Consider the following 15482-nt stretch of genomic DNA (forward strand, 5'->3'; position numbering starts at 1 on the left):
AGATAGCTAATCAAACAATCACGTAGCGGCACCTCAATGCCTAAAAGGATGCAGACATGGCCAAGTGGCATTCTCAAACCTAACATCAGAGTAGGGAAGAAATGTGTTTGTGACTCTTACCATGGAATAATTCTTGGTACCAGACAGGGTGGTATGAGTACCTCAGAAATTACTGATCCCCTGGGATTTTCACACGTAAGTCTCGAATTTACAGAGAATATTGTGAAAAGCAGTAAACATCCAGCAAGCAGAAGTTTTGTGGGCGAAAATGCCTTGATAATGAGAGATCAGAGGAGAATGGCCATGCCTGGGAAAAGGGGCCCTACCCAGTACGAGAAGGCTGTACCTAATAAAGTGGCCACTGTGTGTGTGTGTGTGTGTGTGTGTGTATGTGTGTGTGTATGTGTGTGTGTGTGATATATATATATATTTATATATAATTATAGAGGGGATGGTAGAAGAAAATATTCAAACAGCTCCGGGGAGAACCTTCAGTTTTCCCTGAGGTACGTTTATTGTCTTCTGAGGATGAGGGTCCCCAGTAAGGTTCTAGAGGTGGTACCTTTATTTTTATATAGCCGGACATGAGTCCTGAAAATGGGAAGTACAATGTCTGCACTCTAAAGGAGGGGTTTACGATATTAGCAGTTTGGAGGGATATGTTGTGTATCTTTACACGTATATGCTTCTAAACTGTTGTGTTCTGAGCACCTCTGCAAAAACAGTGATTATGTGTGAGTGAGGTGAAAGTGTTGAATGATGAAAGTATTTTCTTTTTGGAGATTTTCTTTCTTTTTGGGTCACCCTGCCTCGGTGGGAGACGGCCGACTTATTGAAAAAAAAAATATATATATATAAATATATATATAAATATATATATAAATATATATGTGTATAATATATATATTTATATAATATATATATATATATATATATATATATATATATATATATATATATATATATATATATAAACTTGTTATAATTTACTAGAACATTATTGAAACGTAAACTATTCATAAAATACGCATAGCGAGATGTGATTGTTGGAATTATGAGACAAATATCGCTGAATTAGAAATTAGCTGCCAGAAATGTATGTGTATGAAAACTCCATAAGTTAATCCTTGTGAACTTGAACATTTTACACCATGACGTCCAAGTGTGGTCTGTGCGGCTGTGGCGGAGGTGGTGGCAGTGCGTGGAGAGTGCGTGCGGAGGTGCGTGTGGTGGTAGTGAGTGTGGTGTTGACGGTGAAAATGCTGTGGTGTGCTGCACAGACCACAGGCAGCACCGCCTCCTCTTCCTCCTCCAGCAGCACCAGCACTAGCAGCAGCAGTAGCAGTAGCAGCAGTCAGCAGCACCAGCAGCACCAGCATCAGCAACACAGACAGCTCACCAATGATGTCCTCGCTGGCTACCCGGGACAGGATGACTATATCAGTAAGTTACTTCTATGTTTGAAATTATCTTATGTTTAAACACTAATTTAAGGAGAAACAGAGGAAGCTCAATAAACATTAAAAATCTCGAAAATTTACAAATATTAACAAGTATAGATTATTATTAGATTATTAATATTTTTATCACTGTCATTATTGTTTGTTAATAGTAATATTATATTAAAAGTAATGAAGGTATTTGTAAATATTCGGGAACATTTAACAATATAGCCAAGAACAACCATACATAATCGTGTAATAAAAATCTAACTGATTGGCAAAAATATATTGCTACAATCAATATGGATAATAAGCTTTTGAATCCGTATTATGGATTCTCATCATTCGTAAATGAATCATTCAGGTGTGTGAGCAGTATTAATTTGTAAGTATGATAGTAGTGTAAAGTACTTGAATACGTTTGTGTGTGTGTGTGTGTGTGTGTGTGTGTACTCACCTAGTTGTACTCACCTAGTTGAGGTTGCAGGGGTCGAGTCTGAGCTCCTGGCCCCGCCTCTTCACTGATCGCTACTAGGTCACTCTCCATGAACCGTGAGCTTTATCATACCTCTGCTTAAAGCTATGTATGGATCCTGCCTCCACTACATCGCTTCCCAAAGTATTCCACTTACTACTCTGTGGCTGAAGAAATACTTCCTAACATCCCTGTGATTCATCTGTGTCTTCAACTTCCAACTGTGTCCCCTTGTTACTGTGTCCAATCTCTGGAACATCCTGTCTTTGTCCACCTTGTCAATTCCTCTCAGTATTTTGTATGTCGTTATCATGTCCCCCCTATCTCTCCTGTCCTCCAGTGTCGTCAGGTTGATTTCTTAACCTCTCCTCGTAGGACATACCTCTTAGCTCTGGGACTAGTCTTGTTGCAAACCTTTGCACTTTCTCTAGTTTCTTTACGTGTTTGGCTAGGAGTGGGTTCCAAACTGGTGCCGGATACTCCAATATGGGCCTAACGTACACGGTGTACAGGGTCCTGAACGATTCCTTATTAAGATGTCGGAATGCTCTTCTGAGGTTTGCTAGGCGCCCATATGCTGCAGCAGTTATTTGGTTGATGTGCGCTTCAGGAGATGTGCCTGGTGTTATACTCACCCCAAGATCTTTTTCCTTGAGTGAGGTTTGTAGTCTCTGGCCCCCTAGACTGTACTCCGTCTGCGGGGTGTGTGTGTGTGTGTGTGTGTGTGTGTGTGTGTGTGTGTGTGTGTGTGTGTGTGTGTGTGTACTCACCTAATTGTACTCACCTAATTGTGGTTGCAGGGGTCGAGACTCAGCTCCTGGCCCCGCCTCTTCACTGATCGCTACTGGGTCCTCTCTCTCTCTCTCTCTGCTTCCTGAGCTTTGTCATACCTCTTCTTAAAACTATGTATGGTTCCTGCCTCCACTACTTCACTTGCTAGGCTATTCCACTTGCTGACAACTCTGACTGAAGAAATACTTCCTAACGTCCCTGTGACTCGTCTGAGTCTTCAGCTTCCAGTTGTGACCCCTTGTCCCTGTGTCCCCTCTCTGGAACATCTTATCTCTGTCCACCCTGTCTATTCCCCGCAGTATCTTGTATGTCGTTATCATGTCTCCCCTGACCCTTCTGTCCTCCAGTGTCGTCAGTCCGATTTCCCTTAACCTTTCCTCGTACGACATTCCCTTGAGGTCTGGGACTAGCCTTGTTGCAAACCTTTGTACTTTCTCTAACTTCCTGACGTGCTTGACCAGGTGTGGGTTCCAGACTGGTGCTGCATACTCCAGTATGGGCCTAACATACACAGTGTACAGTGTCTTGAGCGATTCCTTATTGAGGTATCGGAACGCTATTCTCAGGTTTGCCAGGCGCCCGTATGCTGCAGCGGTTATTTGGTTGATGTGTGCCTCCGGTGATGTGCTCGGTGTTATGGTCACCCCAAGGTCTTTCTCCTTGAGTGAGGTCTGTAGTCTTTGTCCACCTAGCCTATACTGTCTGCGGTCTTCTTTGCCCCTCCCCAATCTTCATGACTTTGCATTTGGCTGGATTGATTCGAGAAGCCAGTTACTGGACCACATGTCCAGCCTGTCCAGGTCTCTTTGCAGTCCTGCCTCATCCTCGTCCGATTTAATTCTTCTCATCAACTTCACGTCATCTGCGAACAGGGACACTTCAGAGTCTATTCCTTCCATCATGTCGTTCACATATATCAAAAATAGTACTGGTCCTAGAACTGACCCCTGTGGGACCCCGCTCGTAACAGCCGCCCACTGTGATACCTCTTCACGTACCATGACTCGTTGCTGCCTCCCTGTCAGGTATTCCCTTATCCATTGCAGTGCCCTCCCTTTTACATGCGCCTGATCCTCCAGCTTCTGCACTAATCTCTTGTGGGGAACTGTCAAAGGCCTTCCTGCAGTCTAGGAAAACGCAGTCTACTCACCCCTCTATCTCGTGTCTTACTTCTGTTACCTTGTCATAAAACTCCAGGAGGTTTGTGATACAAGATTTGCCTTCCATGAACCCATGCTGGTTTTCATTTATAATGTTTCTTTCCAGGTGTTCGACCACTCTCCCCCTGATAATCTTCTCCATGACTTTGCACACAATACATGTCAGAGACACAGGTCTGTAGTTTAGTGCCTCTTTTCTGTTTCCTTTCTTAAATATGGGGACTACATTAGCTGTCTTCCATTTCTCAGGTAGTTGCCCAGTTTCAAGGGATGTGTTGAAGATTGTGGTTAGAGGCACGCACAGCATCTCTGCTCCTTCTCTAAGGACCCATGGGGAGATGTCCGGTCCCATCGCCTTTGAGGTGTCAAGGTCACTTAAGAGCTTCTTCACCTCCTCCTCAGTTGTTCGTATGTCATCCAACACTTGTTGGTATATTCCCTCTTGATGTTCCCTTCTGTGCTGTCTTCCCACAGCCCTTCCTGTCTCTACTGTAAAAACTTCCTTAAATCTCCTGTTCAGCTCCACACATTCTTCCTGATCATTTCTTGTGAGTTCTCCACCTTCTGTCCTTAATCTGATCACCTGGACTTTGACTGTTGTCTTCCTCCTGATGTGGCTATACAACAGTTTCGGGTCAGTCTTGATTCTCGATGCTATGTCATTTTCATACTGTCGCTGGGCCTCCCTCCTTACCTGTGCGTACTCATTCCTGGCTCTTCGACTAATCTCCCTATTTTCGTGTGTTCTCTGCCTTCTGTACTTTTTCCATTCTCTATTGCACTTTGTTTTTGCCTCCTTACACCGTCGGGTAAACCAGGGGCTCGTTCTGGTCTTCCCGTTGTTTCTGTTGCCCTTGGGAATAAACCTTTCCACTGCCTCCTTGCATTTTGTTGTTACATATTCCATCATTTCATTTACTGGCTTTCCTGCCAGTTCTCTGTCCCACTGGACCTCCCGCAGGAAGTTCTTCAACCCTATGTAGTCCCCTCTTTTATAGTCAAGCTTTTCCCATTCAACTCCTGTTATTCTCTCCACTTGCAGCTCTACTATGTATTCAAAGCACAGAACCACGTAGTCGCTAGTTCCTAGGGGACTCTCATACTTGATGTCCCCAATGTCTGAGCTGCCCAGGGTGAACACAAGGTCCAATCTTGCTGGTTCATCCTCCCCTCTCACTCTGGTAGTGTCCTTAACATGTTGGGGCATGAGGTTTTCCAGCACCACGTCCAACATCCTGGCTCCATGTTTCGGGACCCCCATGTGGCTCCAGGTTTTCCCAGTCAATCTCCCTGTGGTTGAAATCCCCCATAACCAGCAACTTTGCTCTGCTGGAATGAGCTCTTCTTGCCACCTCAGCAAGTGTCCACCATTTTGTGTGTGCGCGTGTGTGTGTGCGTGTGTGTGTGCGCGCGCTATTACTTTCGTTTAACATTAAACTTAGAGAATTAATTTATGCCCTATAATGTTAATGAAACTTTGCTCTGCTGTCCTTGAGGTAAAAATTGGTTAAACGAAATGAAACCTTGGGACAAGAGGCAACACAAGGGAAAGGAAAGACATCTTTACCAACACCTAATTTTTTTTAAATATTATAAGAACTGTGCACTGAGCTCGAGAAGTCGATCCAGCGAGATATACCCCTGTACCCACCAGGCCATAGTGTACAGATGTGCTCCAGTCGTCACTGTCGTCAATAAGATCCGTACTCGGCCATCCTTTCCATTTTTACCCCCAGTCGTTACTGTCATCAATAAGATCAGTACTCAGTCATCCTTTTCAAAACTTATAAAACACATTGGGACAAACTGTCACTTCTTTTTGAATGCACAATTGCTATAAATTACTCAGAAAACACTTGGAACCACTTTGTAACTACCGGATTTAACTGTAAATAGTATAAAAAAAAAGGAGCTTCATTTTTGTAACTGTGGTTGATGTTAGAAAACTGACGTCTCTAATGACATTTACAATCAAAGGAATCCTGAGACCCGTTCATGGATTTGCTTCTCAATTAGCCGGATAACTTCAATGAGTCATCCTAATTACTATTATTAGCAGTATGATTACTACTACTAATCCCCATTGTCAAGTCTTGACAATGGTCCAGTCACGGTATCATAAGGCCTTGGGAAAGGAAAGTATTATGATCTAATCCAACTAAGGGACTTGTATGTTGCAAAATAGTTACAAGAAATTACCATCTTACAGTAGATATAAGAAATGTTTTGCACATAAACTGAGTGAAGATGAAGCTAATAATTAAGCAACATCATTTTTCTAAAGTTAAAGGTAGTAATGGTTGTGGAGGTGGTATTAGCTGTAGCAGTGATAATAATAAGAATAATAACAGTAGAAATGGCTTCACGAGTATTAAATGGTATTAGTAGCAACAGGAGTAGAAATATAAAATAACAGTAGTAGTAGCAATAGCAACAGTGTAAATACTAACATTAGTTTAAATGGAATTTTCAACTGCTGTTTGCAATTTCATATTTAACACATTGATTTTGCCTATTTTATACTCTGCAGAAATAACTTGGCAAAAAAAAAAATATGGTTTAAGCAATAGTTTTTATATTCAGTAAAACTATATTTCTTTACATTCCTACACATTTAGGTAAGAGAAAAGATTTTGTGGAAACAATGAAGTGGCATGTAAGATGAGCGTCGAATACTTCGGCCTTACAATAAGGTCATTATGAGCAGATTAAAGAGAGAAGCGGTTTGTACACAGTGACCAGACACCTGACCTATGTCTGGAGCATGAACGAAGTAAGCACAACAGCGAGTTTTTGTCAATGATACAGCATCCAATTTTCCCCAAACTTTATAATTATATATGTATATATATATATATATATATATATATATATATATATATATATATATATATATATGTATATATATATATGCAAAACAACCACTCTGAAAGAATAGAGAAATTCCAAGCGCATTCGTGACTACTCATATTATCAAGGAACTATGAAAGTTAAGCATCCTGGGAAGCTATATAAGGGGTGTGGCCAGCACCTCACTATCAGATCCCACAACGGTTAAACACCTGACGCGCGCCGACCCAACTTGGATAGGTCCTTTGCACAACTCGCCCACAAACTATTCTACCCAAGAAAATTTAAAAATTATTATTTGTCCACTGTATTATTAAATTCTTCCCAAATTCTATTAATTATAAATGCATCTAATTTACATAAACCAAAGGAAATATTCATATTATTGTCAAAACTGCTTTTTATGAAACAAGATTCAATTATATTCCTGTCGACCATGGACTTGCTTGATACTACTTTCTCAACTTTTTGAAAATCAAGTGGATGGTTAAAATCTCTTACATGAATAAATAGAGCATTGGAATCTTGTCCAGTTCTAATGCTATAATTATGTTGTTTTAATCTTAGTTCGAGATTTTTACCAGTTTGACCGTAATAAACTTTATCGCAAATTTTACAAGGAATCTTAGACACATCCATCAGCATTTTGGGGGGAATTCTTTATCAAAAGTTTTTTTACTGTATCAAGATTTTTGAATACAACTTTAATATTAAAAGTCTTAAGAAGAGAAGGCATATCAACCAAGTTTTCATGGTAAGGGAGAACCAACATATTTTTAGTTGAAGAAGGCTGGTTGTCCCTTTTTGGATTGTGAAAAGTATTTCTAGCAACTTTAAAAGATTTATCAATTACATTTCTTGGGTATTTTATATTTATATTTATTTCATAAATTTTGGATATTTCCTCATCTATGAACTCAGGACTACAAATTCGTAAAGCTCTCAAAAACATTGAGGAGAAAACAGACAGTTTGACTCTATCTTGATGCGAGGAATAATAGTGGACATAGGAACAGTTATTTGTAGGTTTTCTGTAAATTTTAAATTTGAATTCATTATTACCCTTAATAATTAAAACATCTAGAAAAGGCAATGAGTTATTTTCTTCAAACTCAACAGTAGAGTTTATAGAATGGGCTAATGTGAGTAGTCACGAAAGCGCTTGGAATTTCTCTATTCTTTCAGAGTGGTTGTTTTGCATATTCTGAAATCACCCGTTTACTGTGATCTTATTGCATTAATGGATACCACACGACTCTGCAGAATGTTCTCGATAAGCTTTCCTAATCATATATCTTTTGTTTCACAGTTTTCTTCTGCACTGATCAAGTCCCACAAGTTAAAAATTCGACTTAATTTTTTAAAAAATTGTTTAAATGAACAAGTTCTGCCCAAGTCTCTTTTACCCAATAGACTCCTTGACATGAGAGATCGTCCTTTTGATGATTTTATGAGAATTATTCTTCAGAAACATATTGAAATAACTAAAATACAGGAGAAGGAAGCATTCAAAACATTGAGAAACAAAAAATACTCTTTTAATCAGGCCATTCCATCAGAATGGAAACACAGTATGTTGGATCATTGCTATAATAAACTCAGAAGAATTTGTAATGAACTCAAGAGCAAACTACAAAGAAAATTAGACATTTTAATTGAAAATAGTGATTGGACAAAGCATGCTAATAACAATTTTGTAATTAACTTATCAGCTGAAATTTTAGACTAACATACAACTGCTGCTCTAGGTTTTGGCCTAAGTTTTGCAACTTCAAAAAAACTTAATAATGTTGAAATTGCAAAAGCCTTTTATAACTTTGAAAATTTTTCTGATTTATCCTCTGATGAAATTAATATTAGTAAAGGAATGGTATATAGCTCTATGTTAAAACCAAACATTCCCAAATTGCCCTCAAAGATTCTTTAAGTCTTATGATACACTTAATAACAATAAAAATTTGCGCCTTACTAAAGCAGACAAAATAAATGCAATAGTAATTATGAAAGAAAATGATTACAAAGAAAAAATGAATAATCTCTTAGATGATACTGAAACCTATTTTAAACTTAGGAAAAATCCCCTAGAAACCGTTAACAGCAATTTCAATAAAACAATAAAACTTCTACTGAAAGGCAAAGATGAGTTACTCAAACAATTTACTTCCACTAATCCATCTTTACCTTACATGTATGGACTAATAAAAACACACAAACCAGGAAATCCAGTCAGACCAATTATTAGCTCCATAGGGTCAGTTTCATATAAATTATCCAAATGGCTTGTTGATATTTTGAGCCCTATTGTTGGCAAGATTTCTAACTTGAATGTTAAAAACAACATAGACTTGGTTGATAAATTAAGCTCCTTGACTGACTTAAATGATTTTAACATGGTTAGTTTTGATGTTACTTCTTTGTTTACGAAAGTTCCTGTTGATGATTTATTAAGTTTCTTATCTGAAGAACTCGTTAACTATGATTTACCATTGCCAGTTTCTACTATCATTAAACTTATTAAACTTTGCATTGTTGATGCAAAATTCGTATTTAATGATAAGTTTTACACTCAGAAGTTTGGTATGGCAATGGGAAATCCTCTTTCACCTGTTCTTAGTAACCTATACATGGAATTTTTTGAAACATGGTTGCTTAACACAATCCTCCCAAATAGAGCTAAATGGTTCAGATATGTTGATGATATTTTGTGTCTTATGCCCAAAAATGTAGAAATACACCATTTCCTTGGAAAATTAAATAGCTTAGACCATTCTATAAACTTTACTGTTGAGTTTGAAGAAAATAACTCATTGCCTTTTCTAGATGTTTTAATTATTAAGGGTAATAATGAATTCAAATTTAAAATTTACAGAAAACCTACAAATAACTGTTCCTATGTCCACTATTATTCCTCGCATCAAGATAGTCAAACTGTCTGTTTTCTCATCAATGTTTTTGAGAGCTTTACGAATTTGTAGTCCTGAGTTCATAGATGAGGAAATATCCAAAATTTATGAAATAGGTAATGATTTAAAATACCCAAGAAATGTAATTGATAAATCTTTTAAAGTTGCTAGAAATACTTTACAATCCAAAAAGGGACAACCAGCCTTATTCAACTAAAAATGTTGGTTCTCCCTTACCATGAAAACTTGGTTGATATGCCTTCTCTTCTTAAGACTTTTAATATTAAAGTTGTATTCAAAAATCTTGATACAGTAAAAAAAACTTTTGATTAAGAATTCCCCCCAAAATGCTGATGGATGTGTCTATAAGATTCCATGTAAAATTTGCGATAAAGTTTATTACGGTCAAACTGGTAAAAATCTCGAACTAAGATTAAAACAACATAAATATAGCATTAGAACTGGACAAGATTCCAATGCTCTATTTATTCATGTAAGAGATTTTAACCATCCAATTGATTTTCAAAAAGTTGAGAAAGTAGTATTAAGCAAGTCCATGGTCGACAGGAATATAATTGAATCTTGTTTCATAAAAAGCAGTTTTGACAATAATATGAATATTTCCTTTTGGTTTATATAAATTAGATCCATTTATAATTAATAGAATTTGGGAAGAATTTAATAATACACTGGACAAATAATAATTTTTAAATTTTCTTGGGTAGAATAGTTTGTGGGTGAGTTGTGCAAAGGACCTATCCAAGTTGGGTCGGCGCGTGTCTGTGTTTAACCGTTGTGGGATCTGATAGTGAGGTGCTGGCCAGACCCCTTGTATAGCTTCCTTGGATGCTTTACTTTCATAGTTCCTTGATAATGTGAGTAGTCACGAAAGCGCTTGGAATTTCTCTATTCTTTCAGAGTGGTTGTTTTGCATATTCTGAAATCACTTGTTTACTGTGATCTTATTGCATGCATATATATATATATATATATATATATATATATATATATATATATATATATATTATACACACACACATATACACACACACATATACACACACACACATATACACACACATACATATACACACACATACATACACACACACGCACACATGACAAATTATATAACTAGTCCTATCTAGAGGCTCTAAGGTTAAGTCTAACTTTATGTAGTTTCATTGAACTTTAAAGTATAAATCATATGATCAGACTGATATCCGATAAATTAAAAAAATTATTAGATGTTTGAATTGTTTGGCAGCAACAATACTGTATAACAAAACCTGTTGTTTTCTAAACTGATACACACATATATTGCAGATCATATACGCACACATACACACACACATACACACACACATACACAATCACAATGGAAGGAATGTATTAGATAATATGGTAATTTTTATCATTTTGAAAGCCTGCTGAATTGTTTAGTGAATATTTCACATATCTTCCATTCAATCACTCCACTGATTACATGTTTACCTTGAAGCTCTACATTCGAGTAAATTACAGTGCTTGCAAGGAATTTCACAACCACTAAGCACATTAATGGGGTTTCATTTATTTAGGTTAACAGAGTCCACCATTGTCTGGTTGGTTAAGTTAAGGTAATTACGTACAATTTCGGTGTTTGTAGGGCTTACTTTTTTTTTTTTTTTGTTCTTGTACATATTTTTGTAGTAAAGAATTTGAAGATTAGTAACATTTGCTCTTGTGTAGCTTACTTTATTCTTATTGGCTCTGTTGTAGTGAGCATTTGACTTACACGATGCATTTTTATATCTAATTTCAGATATTTAGAAATCAACAGGTTTTTTTTTTATATACGGTATTGTTGCTGCCAAATAATTCAAACAAATCATCTTATGATTTATACTTTAAAGTTCAGTGGAACTACATAAAGCTAGATTTAACCTTAGAAATGCTAGGTAGGACTAGTTACATAATCTTGTCATGTTAAGCATTAACATGCTTGGTTACTTAGTTTACGGGAATATTTTACATGTCTGTTTTAGATGACCTTGATGAGGACCACGATGTCCACTGTTGCATGTCATGTTTATCAATTTAATTTCTCTTCTCTCTCTCTCTCCCACTCTCTCGCTCTCTCTCTCCCACCCTCCCACCCAGAGTATTTATTGATCCAATAATTTTGTTGGACATAATTGCATTCCACATCCAGACAAAAATATTTTATACACCTCGTTTTGTCTTTTAGATCAGACGTAATTACGAGAACTATTGGCTACCTTTACCCGATTAATTACTAAACAATGTTGGGTATTTACAGGTGCGTTAATTAACAGTGATTGATGCGTATTGGTCTGACAGATGCGGCTGTCAGTGTCAGCCTTGAGTTTATACCACTTTACACGTCAAGCACTGGTTACTTAGTTTATCTTACGTAAGAGCTTCACGGAACTGATAAAAGGAAAATGTGAAGGACAATACTAAAATTTTGCATAAACGTAAATAAGTATTGAAAGTCAACCAGTGCAACTACACTTACATATAAACACACACACAGTTGTGTGTGTTTATATGTAAGTGTAGTTGCATTGGTTGTGTGTGTTTATTTGTATGATATTTCAATATACCTGTTTGAGTGGGCGTCGAAGGGTTCGTTTCTTCCAGGGTCCGTTTCTCACAGGGTCTGTTTCTTCCAGGGTCCGCGTATTCCATGGTCTCTGGGTCTGTGGCAAGCATGTGTTAGGTTACACCATCCCGTGAAACTTATGGGAGGTTCATGGCATAGTAAGCAAAGTTATCATACCTTAAATCTGTGGAATCGCTGATGTCAACGAAGATTTGCATTCAGATGTGTATGTATATAATGAACAGGGACAGAATGTTTCGGAGATGGTATACAGGAATAAGGGGACACAGCTAGAAGAAGAAAACTCAGATGTGTCACTGGGATGTTAAAAAGTATTTCTTCAGCCTTAGATTTGTCAGGAGGTGGAACAGTCTAGGGAGTGAAGTAGTAGAGGTAGGATCCAAAGATTAGTTTTAAGAAGAGGTATGCCGAAGCTCATGGAGCAGGAACAGAGTGGACCTAGTACGACCAGTGAAGCGGCGGGCCAGGAGTTATGAAAAAGACCCCTGCAACCACAATTAGGTGAGTACACACACACACACACACACACACACACACACACACACACACACACACACACGTACGTACGTACGTTCAAGGCTTCCAAATCTGAGAGGAATAAGCTATGAAGAGACAATTACTGCGACCCAAAGATCCACGTGATTTCACAGGAAGGAAAAAACAGCAGATTGTTTGATCTTCGATTTACATGGGCATGGAACATTTTGATTTATACTAGGCTTGTTGGAAACGCTAAACCAGAGTAAATTATTCAGCGAAGAAGTGGATACGCTACTCTAGCACCTAAATTTATATACACCGAAGGTAGGAAATGCTTCTCTAATCGGAAAGTCTATCGAAAACGGAGAGGCGAACCCAAGAACTTTAGATCGACGTAATAAACTCGGGAAAATCCAGCCAGGTAAATAGAAACACAGATAAATACTTAAGCAAACAGTCTGCAGGTATTTGCAGAAGCGTTGGACGCTGAGTTCACACGGTATTTAGAGTATGTTAGTGTGTGATCAGTTGTGAGTAGTAGAGTGGTGGGGCCAAGAGCTGAAACTTTACCCTAATAGGTAAAAGGGTTGGTGTAAATAGTAGAGTGTACACACCTGCGATACGGATTCCTCTGCAAGGCCTTCGGCATAATTGGGAGAAGAGGAGGGTAGCAAAAATGAAATCCAATCTGGCCAATTGCTCGCAATCTTCCTTAAATGATGACAACTCCAGGTGATCCCTGTTTCTCCTCATAGCTCAATCTGGGTCCCGATTTTACTCGTAACATTTTCAGTCTGTTTTTCACCTCGTCTACCAGCCTAACCATTGTCTGTTTTTTTTTTCCCTGAAAAATTGAAAAACTTTAACTTGTACTTCCAAATTTTTTGGAGGGTCTCGTGTGTGTTGGTAACTCAGTGAAAATTGGCGTTTCCTAGAAGTTTGTTGGAGTTCCTGGTTGCGAAGAGACTGGGTTCTCATTTGAGGATCAAAGAAGACGTTGCAGCCACAAGTAGGAGACACGGTGAAGAAAAGTTGCTAAATAAATAACTGGAGTAAAGAGTGGGCAATGGAGGATTCGAAAAAATGCAAGAATGTGCGTTATAAAACACGTAGAAGTGCTCTTTAAGGAGCTCAGATGTGTTTTGCATCAGTTCTTGAAATGCAGCAATGAGTGTCTGCTACTTAATGCATCATCTTCCAGTGATATTCCTGTTCTTCATTTACATCACTAATATGTACACGAGTAAATCAATCGTCATGCAGAGTACTTGAAAGTTAAATTAGTACTTTGTAATGAATCTCATTTTTCTTCCTGTATTTTGGCAGGTATCAACTCAAATATCTGCTAGTAATCTTACCCACGTATATTTTTTAAATGATCAAATAACTAATAGGATTTCCAGCACCTATGCCTTTAGTATATTAGTGTGTCTTGTGCCATCTCTCGGTGGCACACAAACATAATCCTAGTTGTATCGTTTATTCCTCGGAATGTCATCATCAGTCACAAACTGATATATTTTACTGCTATTGTCACACACTGCTGCACTTCGCAGTGATACAGGCGCGCGGGCGCTCGCACACTATATCCTAGTATCTAGTATCATTATTCTTTCATTACATCAAAGTGGCTCGCAAGGAAGCTTCGGAAATATCGATTCATCCTGAGTTCCGAATCACCATTTGTTATATGTAATGTTGAATGTATCTTTGATATTTTATACAGTTGTGTGTGTGTGTGTGTGTTTTCAGCTCTTGCGACGGGAATAGAGTCCAACTTCTTGTAAAATGAATTTATGACAGTAATGCAAAACAGCTTTTGCCACAATATTCTACAAAGTTTTCGTACTGTTGCAAAGTTAGAACAGTGAAATTTGAGAGAGAGAGAGAGAGAGAGAGAGAGAGAGAGAGAGAGAGAGAGAGAGAGAGAGAGAGAGAGAGAGAGAGAGACACCCACCCACCAATTAGTGTTGTGAGCCGGTTAGACGTCCATACCTTGAGAATCACGCCTCATTTAACGAAGATAATTGTGCCTTACAATTCAGAGAGTAGCAGGAACTGTCTTAGTATTTCCTGCGTTTCTCTGGTTGTCTGTCTCTGTGTCTCTGGTTGTCTCTGTCTAATGTGATTCTTCCAAGAAATGTTCATTTACTTTCAACAGCCCTACACCTTCCTTGAGAGGTGAACTGCCTTCTGGTAAACACTAGAAGCTCAAGTATCAGGTATTCGTGTGTATACCAGTCTACAATTTACCTCCCTGGAAAGGTGTTCGGATTAGGCCTCTTAGCCTCTAATCCTCTGATAGAATGCAGCCTTAAGACGTTGGAATCTGCCTGATTTACATTATAATCTATATTTAGCTTCTTTGAAGAAGAGTGTGTATACTGACGAAAGCACGTAAGCAAACACTAGGACATATAAATTAGAAAACGTTTGTGTCCTGGGACCTTGATTGTTTTCTGATAAACATGTCTCAGTGTTTGCTAACGTGTTTTTCTAAACCAATTTGTCGGTATCTATTACCAATGTTTATACCATACTGACGAATGCGTTCAGGTATTTCAGTATTTATTTTTACTTTATTCCATGTATTGTTGTCATGTAGAGAGTTTTGCTTGCTCAACACCCTCACACCGGAGTCATTCTTCTGTTAGTTATTATTTGACTCATTCTAGCCTTCAATTTCCAGTTATGGCTCTTCTGCTTGGTTCCAACCATCTCAGTTTGTCTTCAACCTCAGCATACTTGCCG

General features: G+C 38.1%; 1 protein-coding gene across 1 annotated transcript in view; it reads left to right on the plus strand.

Moving 5' to 3' along the window:
- Positions 1–997: 997 nt before the first annotated feature.
- Positions 998–15482, plus strand: part of LOC128702919 (uncharacterized) — a 174944-nt gene continuing 160459 nt past the window's right edge. Inside the window, exon 1 of the mRNA XM_070102642.1 lies at positions 998–1443. Coding sequence (XP_069958743.1) covers positions 1152–1443 — 292 coding nt within the window. The 5' untranslated portion in view covers positions 998–1151. The remainder of the gene's footprint in view (positions 1444–15482) is intronic.

This window comes from Cherax quadricarinatus, chromosome 82 (genome assembly GCF_038502225.1).
Source record: "Cherax quadricarinatus isolate ZL_2023a chromosome 82, ASM3850222v1, whole genome shotgun sequence".
Lineage (NCBI taxonomy): Eukaryota > Metazoa > Arthropoda > Malacostraca > Decapoda > Parastacidae > Cherax > Cherax quadricarinatus.